The 19,375-nt window shown below is 38.5% G+C and overlaps 1 protein-coding gene across 2 annotated transcripts in view; it reads right to left on the bottom strand.

The window, feature by feature from the left end:
- RAD51B (RAD51 paralog B) overlaps nucleotides 1–19,375 on the bottom strand; it is a 683,675-nt gene that overhangs the window by 645,995 nt on the left and 18,305 nt on the right. For both annotated transcript variants that reach the window (XM_059373463.1, XM_059373464.1), the window contains exon 5: nucleotides 2,789–2,925. In XM_059373463.1, coding sequence (XP_059229446.1) covers nucleotides 2,789–2,925 — 137 coding nt within the window. The remainder of the gene's footprint in view (nucleotides 1–2,788; nucleotides 2,926–19,375) is intronic.

Raw genomic sequence — 19,375 nt, 5'->3', positions numbered from 1 at the left:
AACCTGAGTGAAACAATGTCTTGATTATCAGTGTTAGCATCAAATGTATTTCAGTGTTCAGATTTCCAGTGGTCTCATATACTTATGTTTTTTTTTACCATTTATTTAAGATCCAAATAAGTTCACCACATTGGAACTGACCAATACGTCTTTTTTCCCCAGCTTTATTGAGATATAACTGGCATATAACATTGTGTAGGTTTAAGGTATACAATGTGATAAGAGCAATATACCTTTCAAATCCCTTTTAATCCAAAGGTTCCTCCTCCAACTCTAACTCCAAGAATCACTTGTTCTGTCATTTGCCACAGTTCGGATTTTGTTGACTGCAACTCTCTGGTATTGTTTAACATGTTCCTCTCTTCTCTGTATATGTTGTAAACTAGTAGTTGGATCTGAAAGCTTGATCACACTCAGGCTTGACTAGTCTTCCATCAGGAGGTACCACAATGACTAGTTTTCTTTTTGTGATATTAAGCCTTTATGTTTATGAGCTATTGTCACTCATGATACTTCTGACATCAAATATTTGGGTTTTCCATAACCAAGCAATTTTTTAATTCCCTATCGACACCAACTGGGTATCAGACACTTAACTATCAGGAGTTAGCTCAGACTCCACAGGTTAAGGGCTCAGACCAACAAGACTGCCCGCCCCCCCACATCAAGGCCTGAATCTCAAGTCCTAGACCTCTGGGACTATTAATACTACTACTACTTCTGACCCACTGAGCAACTACAAAATAGGAGTTCCCACACACCCCTCCTCAAGTTCAATAATTTTGCTAGAATGGTGCAAAGAACTCAGGAAGGCATTTTACTTACTATTACCAAATTATTACAAGAATAAAAGATAGAACTCAAGAAAAGATTGGGGAGGGCTCCATGGCACACCACCCTCCCAGCACCTTGTGTTCACCAACCCAAAGCTCTCCAAACCCTATCATTTGGAGATTTTTGTAGAGATCCCATTACATAGGCATTATTGATGAAAGCACTGGCCTTTGGCAATTAACCAGTTACCAGCCTCTTTCCCTTCCTCAGAGGTTGGGGGGAATGGGTGGAGCTGAAAGTCCCCTCTCTATAATCACATGATTGGCCACCAGCTCCCATCTGAAGCTTTCCAGGGCCCCACCAAAAATAATCACATTAGCATAAGCTCAGGTATGTTTGAAAGGGGCTGATTATGAATAACAAATGATACACCTGGGCCTTCTATTAACTTGGGAAATTCCAAAGGTTTTAGAAGCTCTTTGGCCAAGAATCAGGACAAAGACAAAATACGGATTTCTTCTTATATCACAGTATTCAATGCCTAGGTCCATTAGATTGCTGGGGTTTTTAATTTGATGATATTCTATCAGTCCTTCTTCATTTATTATTGCTGGAATACTCCTGTAAAAAGACCTATTTGTTACTCAGTAATATAGTTCATATAGAAAAAGAATAGATGTTTGATTTCCCTTTTTTTTCAACTCATTTTCAAACGAATGAGTTGCTTCTCTAAATTTTCCTATACTGCCAATTAGCTGCTTTTCATTTCTGTGTATTACAGACTTATGACTTTAAACATAGTTCACAGGTTTTAATCTACTGTCATTATTATCTTACTGGTGGTCAGTGTGTCTCATCTTTGGCCAGTGGGAACCTGTTCAGGTTGACTCCTGAGTCCTAAGTGGTCTTTGATAACTTCCTTGTCATCTGATATGTTTCAGACTCGACTTAAAAATTTCCTGCACCAGTGCTAGAAGCAGCCATTTCCCCCAAAACCCTAATTCCTTTTAGTAGGAAATGGTGTCTGGTTTTCACAATTTGAGAGTAATGCCTGTCCATTCATTTATCAAACATTTTCTGCGCACTTAATATGTGTCAGTCACTAGATTTGGCTTTGAAGATACAAAGATATAACACAAACTCACAAAGCTGACAAACTTATGGCATATACTGAAAATACATAACAAGCAATAGAGAAGAACAAAGAAAATAAATTCCAGGCAAAATAATCTATTTGGAACTTATCTGGTTACCGAATACACTTTGATCTAACTAATATCCTTAGAGAGAAATAAGGGAGAGACTTTAACACAATTAGACAGACTCAAAGGACTATACCTATACTACATCTTGACTAAAAGAACAAAAATGAATCAGTCTCCAGACCTATAAGTACTCTTGCTCATGAAGGTTAATCAGAGCAGGGGAGGAGGAGGACCAAACTTATTTTCAGATGTACAGAATTACCCAAATAACCAAATGCCTCCCATAGAATGTTAAAGGTCCCTTCCAAATAAGGAAATCTTTCCTTTCCAAGCACAGATACACTTACTATCAGTGTGTTTATGTTGAATAACATACTGTTGCAAAGATTAAAGTGAAATACTTCTCAATCAAAATGTATTTTGAAATGTGCAACTTTTCCATTCACTAATATTTTACTCTCAACTAGAAATGAGTTACAAAGCACCTTAGCTTTTGCTTTTTTTAATTAAATTTCCCTCTTCCCCATTTCTACTTACATCCTTCCCTCTGTTTCTTAAACTTCTTTTTTCCTGACTTTCTGCAAAACAGCCTATCCAGGAATCTCACTTAAGCCAATGACAAAAGGATAGAAAAGACAAAAAGAAACCGCTTCCTGTGTTAATCTTAAAAGGAAAATTCATTTAAAACAGCATCTAACATTCTGCATTCTCACAAAGAAAAGGTAAATGTTAACCTGTTTGAAAATGTTACATGCTATAAATAAGTTATAAAATAGGACATTACAATGGAAAAGAATTAAATCTCCCACCTTTCAGCACTAAATGCTGACTCTGTGTCGACGTACACAACAGCTCCTTCTAATCCTCCCATGTTGGTGGGTAACGTGGCCAAAATGCTCATCATTATACAAAACTGAGTTTTTCCACAACCTGGTGGGCCTGTAATCTAAAAAAAAAAAAAAGAAATAGTTACATAAATATCACAAGTAGTCAAAGCAAAATCCTTTTAAGAATTTGACACTTGCACAGTCCCACTAACCTGGGTTCCTGGAGTTCTTTAATAAATCTTAACATTCCTTAGAATGTTCCTTAAATATTCTAATACATCCATTGTAAGGAATTAAGTCCTTCCCTATATCTCCTAATTGATACTAGTTAGATACCATCTTGGGGAAAAATGAGAAAATAGTCATTCAAATCATGCTCTGTGTTCTGTAGCTCAAATGAAAAGCTTTGGTTAAGAGAGGCTAGAGGGTGCATATACACATTTAGAACTGGGAGTTATGGGGCGCCTGGGTGGCTCAGTGGGTTAAGCCGCTGCCTTCGGCTCAGGTCATGATCTCAGGGTCCTGGGATCGAGTCCCACATCGGGCTCTCTGCTTAGCAGGGAGCCTGCTTCCTCCTCTCTCTGACTGCCTCTCTGCCAGTACTTGTGATCTCTCTCTGTCAAATAAATAAATAAAATCTTTAAAAAGAAAAAAAAAAGAACTGGGAGTTATGTATCTTTTTCTCATTAAGACATTTATAAAAGGAACTTGAAAATATTTAAGAGTAATTGGTTTAGCATTTCTTATATGTTGGCCTTTTAGAATAATTTTGTACTAGTCCCTTAAAAAGCTACTTTGATCTTTATTGTGAACAGTAAAGAATTCAGGAATGAAGAGTACTGATGTATACAATTTATTTTCAAATGCTTCAGCAAAAAAAGTGTGTGTGTGTGTGTGTGTGTGTGTGCACAGAGAAAGATTAAGCAACTGTTAACAAAATTCAACAATGGTTGACTCTAGGTGATTCATACTTTGAAGTGTGTTTTGAAATTTTAGTTGGTGAAAGCTATTCTAAGATTACAAAATTTGAAATCAAGAGGATAGAGATGGAAAAAAATAGGAAATTCTCAAGTACAACTAGAAGTAATGAATAAAAATTAATTTGAGGGGCGCCTGGGTGGCTCAATGTGTTAAGCATCTGCCTTCGGTTCGGGTCATGATTTCAGGGTCCTGGGATGGAGCCCTGCATCGGGTTCTCTGCTCTGTAGGGAGCCTGCTTCCCCCTTTCTCTACCTGCCTCTCTGCCTACTTGTGATCTCTGTCAAATAAATAAATAAAATCTTTTTAAAAATTTTAATTTGAAAATGTTAAAAAAAAATCCCCTTTAGGGGTGCCTGGGTGGCTCAGCCGTTAAGCATCTGCCTTCAGCTTAGGTCACAATCCCAGGGTCCTGGGATGGAGCCCCAAATGGGGCTCCAAATGAGAGAAGACTGCTTCTCCCTCTCCCGCTCCCCGTGCTTGTATTCCCTCGTTCACTTTCTCTCTCTCTCTCTCTGTCAAATAAATAAATAAATGGTCTTTAAAAAAAAAAATATATATATATATGTGTGTGTGTGTGTGTGTATATATACCCTTTAAACATATGCTATTTGTCACACTGGCTGCCACATCCAAATATTAAGAACCGAAACACTATCCCTTTTGTAAAAGTAACACTAATAATTGTAACACAATTTTTCACAAAGGAAGGGAAAGAACAAGAGGGAAGGAAGAGAGAAAAAAAATCTCAGAGACAAAAAAGTCTGAGCTAAGACTTAGACTATAAGTATTTGAATAAGCTGTCTTACATACATCATGAAGTAGGGAGAAATAAGCAGGGATGACCCATAAGTCTACATCACTTGTGCCAGTGGTTCTCAAACAAGTGAGCACTGGACTTGCCTGGCAAGCTTATTAACTGGCATCTCTGGTTCACTAGGTCTGGGATGTGGCCTGAGAATCTACATTTCTAATAAATTCCCAGATGATGTTTATGCTGTTGTATACTTTTGAGAACCATAGTCTAAAAATTTAAACTTAAGCTAACCTTCATTTATCAAGGCTCAACATTAAAAAACAAAAGCTCACAAGTTAGAAACCATGTGCTGATTTATTATAATCTCTAAACAGTGATTTAGACTTTCAAAATAAATTGTTGATACCAATAACAGTTTGCCAGATCATGAGTCATCAGTGGAAAGGGGTCTCCAAACTTTTTTGATTACATAGTCTGACCAACCAAAAACAAACAAAATTTATTATGGTCTTCCAACGTACACATATTTATTATATACATAGTATTTTACTAATACATTCTATACAATATAAAGCATACATAAAGTACGGATGGTGCAGCCACTCTGGAAAACAGCATGGAGGTTCCTCAAAATGTTGAAAATAGAACTGCCCTATGACCCAGCAATTGCACTATTGGGTATTTACCCTAAAGATACAAATGTAGTGATCCAAAGGGGCACATGCACCCGAATGTTTATAGCAGCAATGTCCACAATAGCCAAACTATGGAAAGAACCTAGATGTCCATCAACAGATGAATGGATCAAGAAGATGTGGTATATATACACAATGGAATACTATGCAGCCATCAAAAGAAATGAAATCTTGCCATTTGCAACAACATGGATGGAACTAGAGCGTATCATGCTTAGCGAAATAAGTCAAGCAGAGAAAGACAACTATCATATGATCTCCCTGATATGAGGAAGTGGTGATGCAACATGGAGGCTTAAGTGGGTAGAAGAAGAATAAATGAAACAAGATGGGATTGGGAGGGAGACAAACCATAAGTGACTCTTAATCTCACAAAACAAACTGAGGGTTGCCGGGGGGAGGGGGTTTGGGAGAAGGGGGTGGGATTATGGTCATTGGGGAGGGTATGTGCTTTGGTGAGTGCTGTGAAGTGTGTAAACCTGGTGATTCACAGACCTGTACCCCTGGGGATAAAAATATATGTTTATAAAAAATAAAAAATTAAAAAAAAAAAGACATTTAAAATAGTTCATATCCTTTTTTTTAAAGGTTTATCTTTATTTTTATTTGTTTATTTGACAGAGAGCGGATACAAGCAGCGGGAATGGGAGTGAGAAAAGCAGGCTTCCCACTGAGCAGGGAGCCCAATTCAGGGCTTGATCCCAGGACCCCAGGATCATGACTTGAGCTGAGGGCAGATGCTTAACAACTAAGCCACCCAGGCACCCCTATTTTGTTTAAAATTTTTATTTATTTATTTGAGAGAGAGCATGTGCACAAGCACACATGAACAGGGCGGGGGACGTGAAGGGGGGGACAGTGGCTGGGGGAGAGGGAGAAGCAGACTCCCAGCTGAGCAGAGAGCCCCACGTGAGGCTCCATCCCAGGACCTCGAGATCATGACCTGAGGCAAAGGCAGACATTTAACTGACTGAGCCACCCAGGCGCCCCTCATATCTTATTAGTTGCACATATTTTTTTTAAGATTTTATTCATTCATTTGAGAAAGAGATACAGAGTAAGAGACATAGACAGAGAGCATGAGCAGGGGGAGAGGCAGAGGGAGAGGGAGAAGCAGATTCCCCGCTGAGCAAGGAGCCTGACATGGGGCTCAATGCCAAGACCCGGAGATCATGACTGAGCCAAAGGCAGATACTTAACTGGCTGAGCCACTCAGGTATCCCCAGGTCTTTTTTTTTTAAAATACAGATTTATTTGAGAGAGAGCCTGAGCCGGGGCAAGGGGGAGGGGCAGAAGAAGAGAGAGACTCTCAAACAGGCTCCCCACCGAGCAGGGAGCCCAAAGCAGGGCTCAATCCCACTACCCTGAGATCATGACCTGAGCCAAAATCAAGAGTCCGACCCTTAACTGTCTGAACTACCCAAGTGTCCCCAGATCTTTTCATTCTCATAAAAACCTAACACTTTTAGTGAAACAATTTTAATAATGAAAATAACAAATGAAATAATATTATTATTTAAGAATTTGTCATTCAGTAATTGAAATGTCAGGTCCTAAGTTCCAAATATTTCAGTATTTACATGCAATGGCAGTTTAGTTAAGAAAGGGATAATTGCAAAAACGTAAGAACTGAAATTTTTAAAATATATCACTCATTCTTACTATTTTCATTTTTCAATAACTTCCATCAATTAGCAAAAGTTTTTGTTGAACTTTGGCTAATAAATTTCCATCTTTCCTCATGTCAATCAGTTGTTCTTACAACATAATCAAAAGATACTGCATTTTAAGATTTTTAACAATTGGTTTAAAAATAATAATTCTTTATTTAGAAGATTTTTCAACAGTATAGCAAATACTGCTACAGGTTTTTTAAGTGTGCAGATAACAAAGTTTTCACAACACAGTTACCTTTGACAACAAAAATAACATTATAAAAGAAACATTTTCAAGCAATGATTCTTAAAAACACTCTGGGGGCGCCTGGGTGGCTCAGTGGGCTAAAGCCTCTGCCTTCGGCTCAGGTCATAATCCCAGAGTCCTGGGATCGAGCCCCAAATCAGGCTCTCTGCTCAGCGGGGAGACTGCTTCCTCCTCTCTCTCTGCCTGCTGCTCTGCCTATTTGTGATCTCTGTCAAATAAATAAAATTAAAAAAAAACACACACTCCATATTTTAATCTGTCTTCAAAAAGGCACTGACTTTCTCACTCATTATTAAAACATTACCTTGGGACGCCTGGGTGGCTCAGTGGGTTAAGCCACTGCCTTCGGCTCAGGTCATGATCTCAGGGTCCTGGGATCGAGTCCCACATCGGGCTCTCTGCTCAGCAGGGGCCTGCTTCCCTTCCTCTCTCTCTGCCTGCCTCTCTGCCTACTTGTGATCTCTCTATGTCAAATAAATAAATAAAATTCTTAAAAAAAAAAAAATTACCTTTACTTTAGATTTTTTTTTTTTAATTTGACAGAGAGAGAGAGAGAGATCAGGAATAGACAGAGAGAGAGGAGGAAGCAGGCCCCCCGCTGTACAGACAGCCTGATGCGGGGCTCGATCCCAAGACCCTGAGATCACAACCTGAGCCAAAGGCAGAGGCTTAACCCACTGAGCCACCCAGGCACCCCAAAACATTACCTTTACTTTAAAGAGATGTTGTCAGAGTATACCACTGATTTGAGTGGTTGGTTAATTTTAATGTCCTATGAAGTATATTATATAGCCACTTCTCATATAAAAAAGGTCAGCAAATCTGACATATCTTTTCATTTAAAAACACATTTCACCTATCCTCAGTGGGTAGAATTCAACAGCTCTTTTCTTTGCTGTGAGATCACCAAAGAAGCCCTTGGGATTCAAATGATCTTCATGGCCAGTCCCCATCTCACTACAGAGTGCTGGAGAGATTCCACACTTCACTAACCAGGTTTTTATAAAAATTAACAACGCTGATACCATCCTGAAGCACTCTTCACACATCTGATATCAACTTCTGTGTTGCTACAGATAGCCTAAGGATAATGCAACAGAAAAGTTCAAAAGCTCTTGAGAGAGAACATCTGTCCATATACCTACAACTTACCTACCATTTTTACTACTACTATGACTAGACTACCCTAATCTATCCAACAACCCATCCCTCTATCCATTCATCAATCTATCCCAGGTTTGGTTTGGTTTTTTAAAGAATTTATTTTTAAGTAATCTCTATACCCAGTGTGGGGCTCAAACTTAGAGCCCCAAGATCAAGAACAGCACATTCCACCCACTGAGCCAGTCTCAGTGTCCGGTTTTTTTAATGCATTTTAAAGTAAGTCAGAGACCTCAGCATGCTTTCCCTTAATAATTTAGCATGTATATCATTAATATGAATTTAACATGTTTGATTCTTTCCTTTTATAAGGTAAATTTTACATACAGTAAAATGCATAATCTTAAGTTTACCATTTGATGAGTTCCAACAAATGTATACACACATGTAATCTAAACCCCTATGAGTCAAAACATTACCATCACCCCAGGCAATTCCCTCATAAACACTGCTTTATGTTCAAGAAATTGTTCATATTCAAGAAGTCATATAAACATTGTATTAAATTCGGGAAGCTTATTGAGAGAATATATCTTCCCTGACCCATCTTTAGTTTAATGACACACAAAAAAAATTTAGTTCTTCCTGTATTTCGTTACTGAAACAAAATCAAGCTAAAATGATCATCTGGGTCATGGTAGAAACTTCCATAGTTTATATAGCATCTTTCTACATTGAATAATCTGTTTTAATTCTTAATGTTTCAAATAATCTCTAATTATTTCTATATAACTTCTGACAGTATCTGTCCACAAAAGAATCCATTTAAGTTGCTGCCGTATTGTTTTCTTTGCTTTATTTCATTTATTTTATTGTAACGGGAAGAATAAGTGTGTCCCTAATATTATTAATAATATATTACATTTGGCCTCTTACTATTAAGAAAACTCAAAAGAGGCTTTTAAATATCTATCATTAATTTTAGTGATATTTTTCTACATATTGAATTTAAATGTCACTAAAAACTTATGGAAGGTTATCTTCCTATCCCGTGTAGTTTTTGGGGTTTTTTTAAAGATTTTATTTACTTAGGGGCGCCTGGGTGGCTCAGCGGGTTAAAGCCTCTGCCTTCAGCCCAGGTCATGATCCCAGGTCCTGGGATCGAGCCCCACATTGGGCTCTCTGCTCAGTGCAGAGCCTGCTTCTCTCTCTCTCTCTCTGCCTGCCTCTCTGCCTACTTGTGTTCTCTGTCAAATAAATAAATAAAATCTTTAAAAAAAAAAAAAAGATTTTATTTACTTATTTGAAAGAAAGAGAATGAGTGAGTGAAAGCATGGGAGTAAGGCAGGAGCAGAGACAGAAGGATAAGCAGACTCCATGCTGAGCACAGAGCCTGACAGGGAGCTTGATCCACAACCCCAAGATCATGAGCTGAGCTGAAATTGAGTCAGATGCTCAGCTGACTGAGCCACTCATGCGCCCTATCCTGTGTGTTTCTTAATTATGATGGCTTCCTATTATTACTCAGTATTTCAAGGGACAAAAAAACAACAAAAGTTTCAATATAAAGGGTAATAAATATAATCCCTTATATCAATTTCAAAAAATTTTGGATGTCATCTTGGATGGAATTAGATTGTCAGGGATTGACTTCACTAGTCAAGGGAGATTCATCAGCTGACTTGTCTATGCACGTGGTTCACTCCTAGCACATTATTAGTATGGACTCCAGTATACAGTTTCTTCGCAGGAATCTTTTTGCCATTTGTTTGTTTTATGAGATTTGGTTTAGTCAAATCCAAAATCCACCTAGGTAGGTATGTAGAACTACAATTCATCCCATTACGCTGAAAATAAAGGTACTGCAAGGTGCCTCTGTCAATCTTCTGTAATACTTCCTCATGGACTATACCTGACATATGACAGTCTGACACATAGACCAAGTGAAGATGCCAGTGTCACTCTATACATTAAACACTCATTAAGAGGGGCGCCTGGGTGGCTCAGTGGGTTAAAACCTCTGCCTTTGGCTCAGGTCATGATCCCAGGGTCCTGGGATCGAGCCCTGCATCGGGCTCTCTGCTCAGCAGGGAGCCTGCTTCCTCCTCTCTCTCTCTCTCTCTCTGCCTGCCTCTCTGCCTGCTTGTGATCTCTGTCTGTCAAATAAATAAATAAAATCTTTAAAAAAAAATACTCATTAAGGTTTATTTCATTTTCTAGGTTGAAATACCAATAGAAGTTAGAAGGTTTTTTTCCCACAAACTAATGGACCATACTTACACACTTTGGAAACTGCTAGTTTTAAAGAGCCCCAAACACTCTTTTATCATTATCAAAGATGGTATGGATCAAATTAATTATCAGAAATCAGAGGAAAAGTAATTTTTGTCAGTGAAAGTTGTAAGTGGATCTAGAAAATGAAAAACAGTTATTCTTCAGAGTTTTAACTAATGAGAGGAACAGAGGACTACCTTTCTATACATACTATCTACACACAAGTGGGATTTTTTTTTAAGATTTTATTTATTTATTTGACACAGAGAGAGAGAGAGATCACAAGTAGGCAGAGAGGCACGCAGAGACAGAGGGGGAAGCAGGCTCCCCGTTGAGTAGAGAGTCCGTTGCAGGGCTCGATCCCAGGACCCTGAGATCATGACCTGAGATTGTGACCTGAGCCGAAGGCAAAGGCTTAACCCACTGAGCCACCCAGGTATCCCTACACACCTAAAGGGTTTAATGAGCTTAAACCCCTTAAATCCTTTGCGATTTTTAGTGGAAAGGTAAAACAAGCCACTATTTTAATTAAAATGATACACATGAAAACATTCAGTAATATATCAAGTCTCATGAAAATGTAAGGTATTCTCATTTTTCCATCTTTAAAGAAAACATGTTAAAAAAATCTGAAAACTTAAACAAGTAGAACTGGCATTTTTTCTACTTCATTATTTTCACATACTATTCAGCATAGACTGGGAAAAATAGAACATTATGTGAATAACATTATAAGATTTCTGGGGTTTGTTTTGTTTTGACTTTGCATTTGAAGTTGGATAATTACATTAGTTTAAGCTAAAATAACTAATTTCTATAGCAATCTCAGATCGTCTTCATACATTTTTCACTCTCTTTCTAGACTCAAAAAAATTTATGCTGCATGCAATTCTGATGGGCTGACTGGAGTTAAATTTCATTATTTTTTCAGGTTTACTTAGTGGGTTAAAACATTTCAACATTAATAATTTTTAGCTTCAGATAGTTTAGCTCTGAATTCTCCCAGCCAAACCACAAAGTTTCAAGTTGTGTTCAGTTCCCAGGTTCAGCTCCAATGGTGGTTAGAGAGAGAGAACATGCCAAACCAGAATAGTCTCGGTTAGTTGTTTCTTGGAAACTCTAGAGTGAATACAACATTTACACACAGAAAACACCAGTAAAATACAATCAGCTTCATATAGTTTAGATTCTGGGCTTCAACCCTGCCTGAGAAATAAAAGAACTGAACGAAAATAACCAGTGGTGAGGATCACTCAAATATCAACAGGAAAGCAAATATTAATAATTAGTTTAAAGGAGAAAGAGAATTATTCCTAAGCAAAGAAAGTCCAGTTGTACTGAAGTAAAAATGAAGCCTAGTCATTCTAATCTTTAGAGAGACTGAATGGTTGAGATGAATGTGAAACCTGGACCTGACAGGACCAAGTTAACCAAGTTAACTCTCCTCTCACTGAAGATGGGGGCAACAGGATGGACCATCTGCCAAACCAATACTTCACGTGAGAAAATTTAAGGACTGTCTGGTTCTGATCTGAGAAAAGAGCTTTGGAAACTTCCTAACATTTTTTTAAACAATGCCCCTCACCCATCTTTTGTCTCCATTTTCTCTACAATCATGTAGAAACATGATTAGGCCTTCGATCTACTGAATTCATTTGAAAAATAACTAACTCTCAAAATCCTAAAACAAACAACAAACAAAATCTCAATCTCAGAAAGGCCAGGTACTACTTTGCCTTGTGAAAAAAACCTTGATCTTAAATTACATCAACATGTGGAAGGTTTTATATCTTGGATTTTCTCCACTACTCCTTCTTACTTCATATTAACAACTGCTATCTTTCAAGTACATGGGAAGGGACAAAAAAGAAGGGAGGGGAACTGAGCAGAAAAACAGAGGAGGACATGGAAATGACAAGTACCCCAAGCTTCACAGTTAAAAAAAAAAAAAAAAAAAAAAAAATCAACAGTATCAAGGGACATCATCATCCATTTAACAATCATATAACATGTGCTATATAAAAGATTCTATGAAATCTTTATGGAGAAAGACATTTATTTCTAAACCAGGAAGTGAGCGAAGAATTAGGAGCAATGATCCAAACAACCACACCTGCTAAGATCCTGTATTAGGACAGGGGCCTGACTATCTTGCCTTTCAAAACACTGGGCAGGATAAACAAACCAGCGGATTATGGTCAAGGAATGGGAATTGAAGTTTCTCCCTAGCAATCCTACTGCTGTTGTCACCCATGGAGCACACCTACCCTGGCTGTATTCTGAAGGAGATGAGACCCATTTTGTCCAACCTACACACCCATGAGCAAGAAAAATAAGTGTTTGCTGCTGTTGTAAGCAGTGTAAGCAGCCAAAATTGACTAATCAAAATTCATGTCTTGTACTTCACTGTTTATGCACTCCTATCACATGCCTGGTCCTTGAAGGCACTTAAGTTTACGATCCTGCCCTATTAGCTCCAGTGATCTTGCAGGCCACAGCTAACCTTGCCAATAAGAAAGAATAAGAACTGCATATTTAACTGTTCTGAGGAAAAATCAGGATGCCAAAATAGGACTCTGGCATCCTGCTCCTACCTTTTTGGGATAGTAGAATAGTCACTTCCAAAGCAAAACTGACCTGTTCAAGGACAACTGGTCTACTTAAATCATGAACAAAGCATAGAAATGTGTCAGGAAATACAAATAGTAAAAACGTGCTACATCCTTTCTCAGTATTTAGAGCAAGGATCTGGGTATAATCGTCCCTCTCAAATGCTGTAAAGATTTGGCAGGCTTCATAGGTTTACACTTCCAGAGGTACCCTTGAACAAAGATATGCAGACCTTTTATCCGTCTGTTGACATGAGTTTGGACCAGTTCTATAGTCCAGTAACCTCAGGATTGCAGTATGAAAACACTTTTTTTTGGTGATCCCTTTCAATACAACCTTAATTTTACCAAGTCATATTAGCATCTTTATTCTACATTCTTAGTAGGGGTGATCTTGACCCCCAAGGATGAAACCTGCTTTGGGGGTGGGGAGGGTTAGATTTTATTCTTTTTCAACCTAAAACACAGATACACAGACAGTACATAAATAGGCATATAATGTATCTGCAGCATTAAAATTCCATGGGGAAGGAAGCTTCATTAGAAAAAAAAAATATCTAAAAAGCTCATAAGGGGAGAAAATGAAAACACGATTGAAAAACACTGATTTAATGTACATGATCCCCTATGAGAAGGCTATCATGTGGTTTGACCTCCACATTATATAAACTTTTAAACTTTAAATTTCAAACATATCTTTACTACCCATCATTAGTAATAGCAGATGCCGAATTATCTGCTTAGATATTCCTCGAGTAAGGAATGTGATGTTCCCAGGGAATTGGACAAAGCCCCGCAGTTCAGTTTCATCTGTGATTCCGCAGAGGCAGTTTCTCTTTGATTTCTCCTCTGCTGCTTCTGCTTTCAGCTCGAGGAGTGCTTCTCTACTTCCACTTTTGATCTTGGTGCTGTAACTGCACCTACACAGATTCAGCGACTTCCACATCAATCAAAACTGGGCATCAGGAAGGAGCAGCTATAAAAACACTAGCAGAATGTTTCCAGACTTACTCTTACTCCCTCTGTCATCTCTAGGCCTCATCGAAGTTTATCCTACCAGTTGCCTTACCTCTCTCACCAGATGTGACATCTACCTCGTATCTGGGACTCTAGGTTTGACCTTTTAACCAGAAACACAGATCATGCAAGGCAATTAATTAATATGGTATCACCTCCAGTGATACCATATTAGTTCTCTATCACTCTGTAACAAATTACCACAAACTTAACAGCCTAACACAACACCCGTTTCTTATCTCACACTTCTGTAGATTCTCACGCTTCCGTAGGTTAGCAGTCAGTCCAGATGGGCTTGACAGGGCTCTCCACTCAGTCTCACCGGGCCAAGACCAAGATGCCAGCGCGGCAAAACCCCCTGCTCTGCAGCCGCGGATCTGAGCTGTTTCCTCTCTGGCCATCCTCCGAGGGCTGCTCACCGCATTGAGAGGCCACCTACCTACATTCCTTCTCACGATCTTTCTGGTTTCTCCTTCTTTAGCCAGAGAAAGCTCAGTTTTCAAGGGCCCATGGAAGCAGATCAGTAGATCTCCCTGTCTTAAAGTCAACTGTGCCACAGAATATGCCATAATAACGGGAATGCTAGCTCATCACATCCGCAGGTTCCAGGCATTGTGGCACAGCATCTCTGGGAGGCCATTTCAGAATTCTGTCTACCACAAAGTCTCTGGGAACGGAGAAGTGATAAAGTTTTTTAAGACTTACACACACACACACACACACACGCATACATGCATACATATATCAACACACATATACAGTGATAGCCAGGCTCTAAGAAGGACCCACTCTGTGATCTCACTCTGGTATTCATACCCTTCTGTACTCTCCTCCTACACTGTAACAGGTGTGTCTGTGTAATAGACTACGGCGGAAGTAATGCTATGTAATTTCCAAAGCCAGCCATAGAAGACAATGCCATTTCTGCCTTGTTCTCTAAGATCACTTACTCTAGGTGAAGTCAACTGCCACGTCAGGAAGACAGGCAAGCAGTCCTGTGGAAAGGTCCAGGTGGCCAATAACTGAAACTTCCTGCCAACAAGAGCCAGGACCAACTTCCCAGCCACATAAGTGAGCCATCTTGGAAGCATCTCCACCACCTCCAGTCAGGTTCTCAGATGACTGCAGCCTCACCAATACCTTGACTGTAATCTCATGAGAGACCTTAACCAGAAAACCAGCTAAGATGCTCCTGAATTCCTGACTCACAGAAACTGTGAGGTAATAAATCTTTCTTGTTGTTTTTAGCCACTAAACTTTAGAATGATTTGTTAAACAGCAATATTTAACAGATCTATAAATATGCAGCTAAGATACACAGATATTAGAGATATTTAAGAAAAGAACTCCTAAAATGAAAGAATCACTGATGTTCATTAATAAAAGATCAGTTAAGTAGAAAACTCATATTCCTTAGGGGTACTATTGTGATCATTTTTTTTTTAAAGATTTTATTTATTTATTTGACAGAAGAGATCACAAGTAGGCAGAGAGGCAGGCAGAGACAGAGGAGGAAGCAGGCTCTCCACAGAGCAAAGAGCCCCATGTGGGGCTCGATCCCAGGATCCTGAGATCATGACCTGGGCCGAAGGCAGAGGTTTAACCCACTGAGCCACCCAGGCGCCCCTATTGTGATCATTTGTAATGGTATACAAATCAAAATAAATATAACATTAAAAATTACTAAAGTTTGGCTTATTTCAAGATCCAAGGAGAGAATATGAAAGACATAGCAATAACCAAAGCATTACAGTAAACAAGCACTACGTAAGTGTTTAAATACAAACTCATTCTCTCAACTAATACTTATTAATTACCTCCTACATATGCTAATCCTGTGAATCTAACTATAAGGACACAATCCCTGCCCACTTGGAATTTATTCTCCAGTGAGGAAGACATGCACTAATTAAGCATACAAACGCTACAGTTTTAACAGTGACAAGTGCTATAGAAGAACCAAGAACATGGTTCAGTTCTCTAAAAACATAGGACAATTCTAAATGTGTTAAGTCAAAACACAATAAAATAGGCTCAAAATACATTAAGTAAAAAATAATAGAACTACAAGTAAATTTGTCAATTCAACAACATTTTAACCTTTCTAAATTACTATTAGGTCGGGCTGAGAAAAAAAGTTGGTAAAGATAAAGATTTGAACAACCCAAATAACAAGCTGAATTTAATGGTCATATATGCAGAGCATTTAAATATTAGAGAATAATCATTCTTCTCAATTGCACTTAGAGTATTTTTATAAAAGTTGACCACATATTACACCTTAAAACAAGTTTCAGAAATTTTCAGAGTCGGTATCACATAAAGTTCTCTGACCAATGAATTTAGGTTAACAATCTAATTTTTAAAAGATAATTTTTTTAATTTAAGATTTTTTATTTATTTATTTGACAGAGAGAAATCACAAGTAGATGGAGAGGCAGGCAGAGAGAGAGAGAGGGAAGCAGGCTCCCTGCTGAGCAGAAAGCCCGATGTGGGACTCGATCCCAGGACCCCGAGATCATGACCCGAGCCGAAGGCAGCAACTTAACCCACTGAGCCACCCAGGCGCCCCAAAAGATAAATTTTTTAATTAAGTAATTTAGATTTTCAAAAATTCCAAATAATTCATGAATTGTAGAAGCAATCATAATGGAAATTTTAAAATACCATTAAAACTAAATAAAAATGAAACTGCTATAATTTTCATTTTATATAAATAAATTTTATATAAAATAAATTTCATTTTGTATTTTAAAAATGAAGCAATGGATATTCATAGCCTACAAGCGCGGAGTAAAAAAAAAAAAAAGAAGAACGAAAAACTGAAAATTAATAGATTAAATGTAACTTTTTGGGGGTAGAAATAATCTCACAAAACATGCTATCACATAGAAGGAGATAATAAAATATATCATTGAAGTAGAAGAAAAGATAGAGAGGACCAAAAAAGAACAATAAAAAGCACAGTCCTTTGAAAAGACTATAATACACCTGAGTGGCTCAGTTGATTGTCTACCTGAGGCTCGGGTCATGATCCCAGGATTCTGGGATGGAGTCCTGAATCCCACCTCACACTCCTTGCTCAGCAGGGAGCCTGCTTCTCCCTCTGCCTGCCCCTCACCCTGCTTTCTCTCTCTCTCTCTCTTTCTCTCTCTGACAAATAAATCATAAAATTTAAAAAAAAAAAGGCAAAGAATAATAATATTAAACTCTCACCAGACTTTTTTTTAAGAATTTATTTATTTGACTGAGATCACAAGTAGGCAAAGAGACAGGCGGAGAGAGAGGAGGAAGCAGGCTACACGCTGAGCAGAGAGCCCGGTACGGGGCTCGAGCCCGGGACCCTGGGATCATGACCTGAACCGAAGGCAAAGGCTTTAACCCACTAAGCCACCCAGGCGCCCCAGACTTTTTAAAAAGGAAGAGAAAAAGAAAACTAGGTAATGTTAGGAATGAAAAGGGGAATAAGCTCACATATTAAACCAGATTTAAATTTTTCAATTTTTTAAAATCAGATTTAAAAATGAGGAGAATTCAGTGAATAACTTTATGACAATAAATTTGAAAAATTAAAGACAATGGGCATATTCATAAAAACATCATTCACCAAAACTACTCAGTAAGAAACAGAAAACTGGAATGGTCCCATAAAGCCTTAAAGGAATTTATTTCATTTTTTAAATCTTCCCACAAGGAAAACACCAAGATCAGACAATTTTTCAGAAAATTTTTATCAAATATTCAAGAAACAAATAATTCTAATTTATACAAACTATCATAAAATATTTTTAAAAAGACAGTATGCAATTAACTCAATTAGCTCACAATAGATTACACAAAAATTAACTCAAAATAGATCATAAACAGGGGCACCTGGGAGGCTCAATGGTTAAGGCCTCTGCCTTCGGCTCCCGTGGTGATCCCAGGGTTCTGGGATCCAGCCCCACGTCAGGCCCTCTGCTCATCAGGGAGCCTGCTTCCCTTCCTCTCCCTCTGCCTGCCTCTTTGCCTACTTGTGATCTCTGTCTCTCTGTCGAATAAATAAATAATCTTTAAAAAAATAGATCATAAACAAAATGTAAAACCTAAAACTATGAAACTTTAGAAGAAAACATAGCAAAAATCACTGTGTCTTTGGCTGGACAAAGAATTTGTAGAGATGACCAAAAGCACCATCAATAAAAGAAAAAAACTGACAGACTGGACTCCAAAAGCTGCCATAAACAAACCAATGAACAAGACATGCCACAGATTGGAAGAAAACAATTGCAAATCCTATATCTGATGAAGGACTTGTATCCAGAATATATAAAGAATGCTTACAACTCAGTAACAAGAAAACAACCAATTAAAAAATAGGCGAAAGATCTGACTAGACACTTCACTTAAGAGCCCTTCACTTAGGGCTCTTCACTTAAGAAAAAGAGAGTGCCTGGGTGGTTCAGTCCGTTAAGCTTCTGACCCTTGATTTTGGCTCAGGTCATGAGGTCAGGGCTGTGGGATGGAGCTGCCTTGGGCTCCACACTCAGCAGGGAGTCAGCCTGAGGATTTTCTCTCCCTGTCCCTCTGCCCCTCCCCCTGCTCACCCACAGGCATTCTCTCTTTCTAAAATAAATAAATAAATCTTTTTAAAAAAGAGAGAAAATACACAGATGGCCAGTAAGCACATGAATAGGTGTTCAATATCATTAGTCATTAGAGAAGTGTAATTAAAACTACAATGAAATTGGCAATTCCACAGCAAGCCTGGCTGTGAGCGTGAGGATGGGGCGCCTATCGTCCCCCAGTGGTGCAAGGGGGAGAAAAAACAACAACAACAATGAAATACCACTCACACCCACTGGAATAGCTAAAATCAAAAAGATAAACAATACTAAATGTTAGTGAGGATGCGGAGAAACAAGCCGTCACACTTTGCCAGTGAGAATGTGAAATGGTACAGCCATTTTGGAAAGCAGTCTTGGGGTTTCTTAAAAAGTTCAGTGTAGGGGCGCCTGGGTGGCTCAGTGGGTTAAGCCGCTGCCTTCGGCTCAGGTCATGATCTCAGGGTCCTGGGATCAAGTCTAGAATCGGGCTCTCTGCTCAGCAGGGAGCCTGCTTCCCCCCCCCCTCTCTCTCTGCCTGCCTCTGTCTACTTGTGATCTCTCTCTCTCTGTCTGTCAAATAAATAAATAAATAAATCTTAAAAAAAAAAAAAAAAAGTTCAGTGTATCCA

This window comes from Mustela nigripes, chromosome 13, assembly GCF_022355385.1.
Source record: "Mustela nigripes isolate SB6536 chromosome 13, MUSNIG.SB6536, whole genome shotgun sequence".
NCBI lineage: Eukaryota > Metazoa > Chordata > Mammalia > Carnivora > Mustelidae > Mustela > Mustela nigripes.
This window is presented reverse-complemented; position numbering and strand designations above follow the sequence as displayed.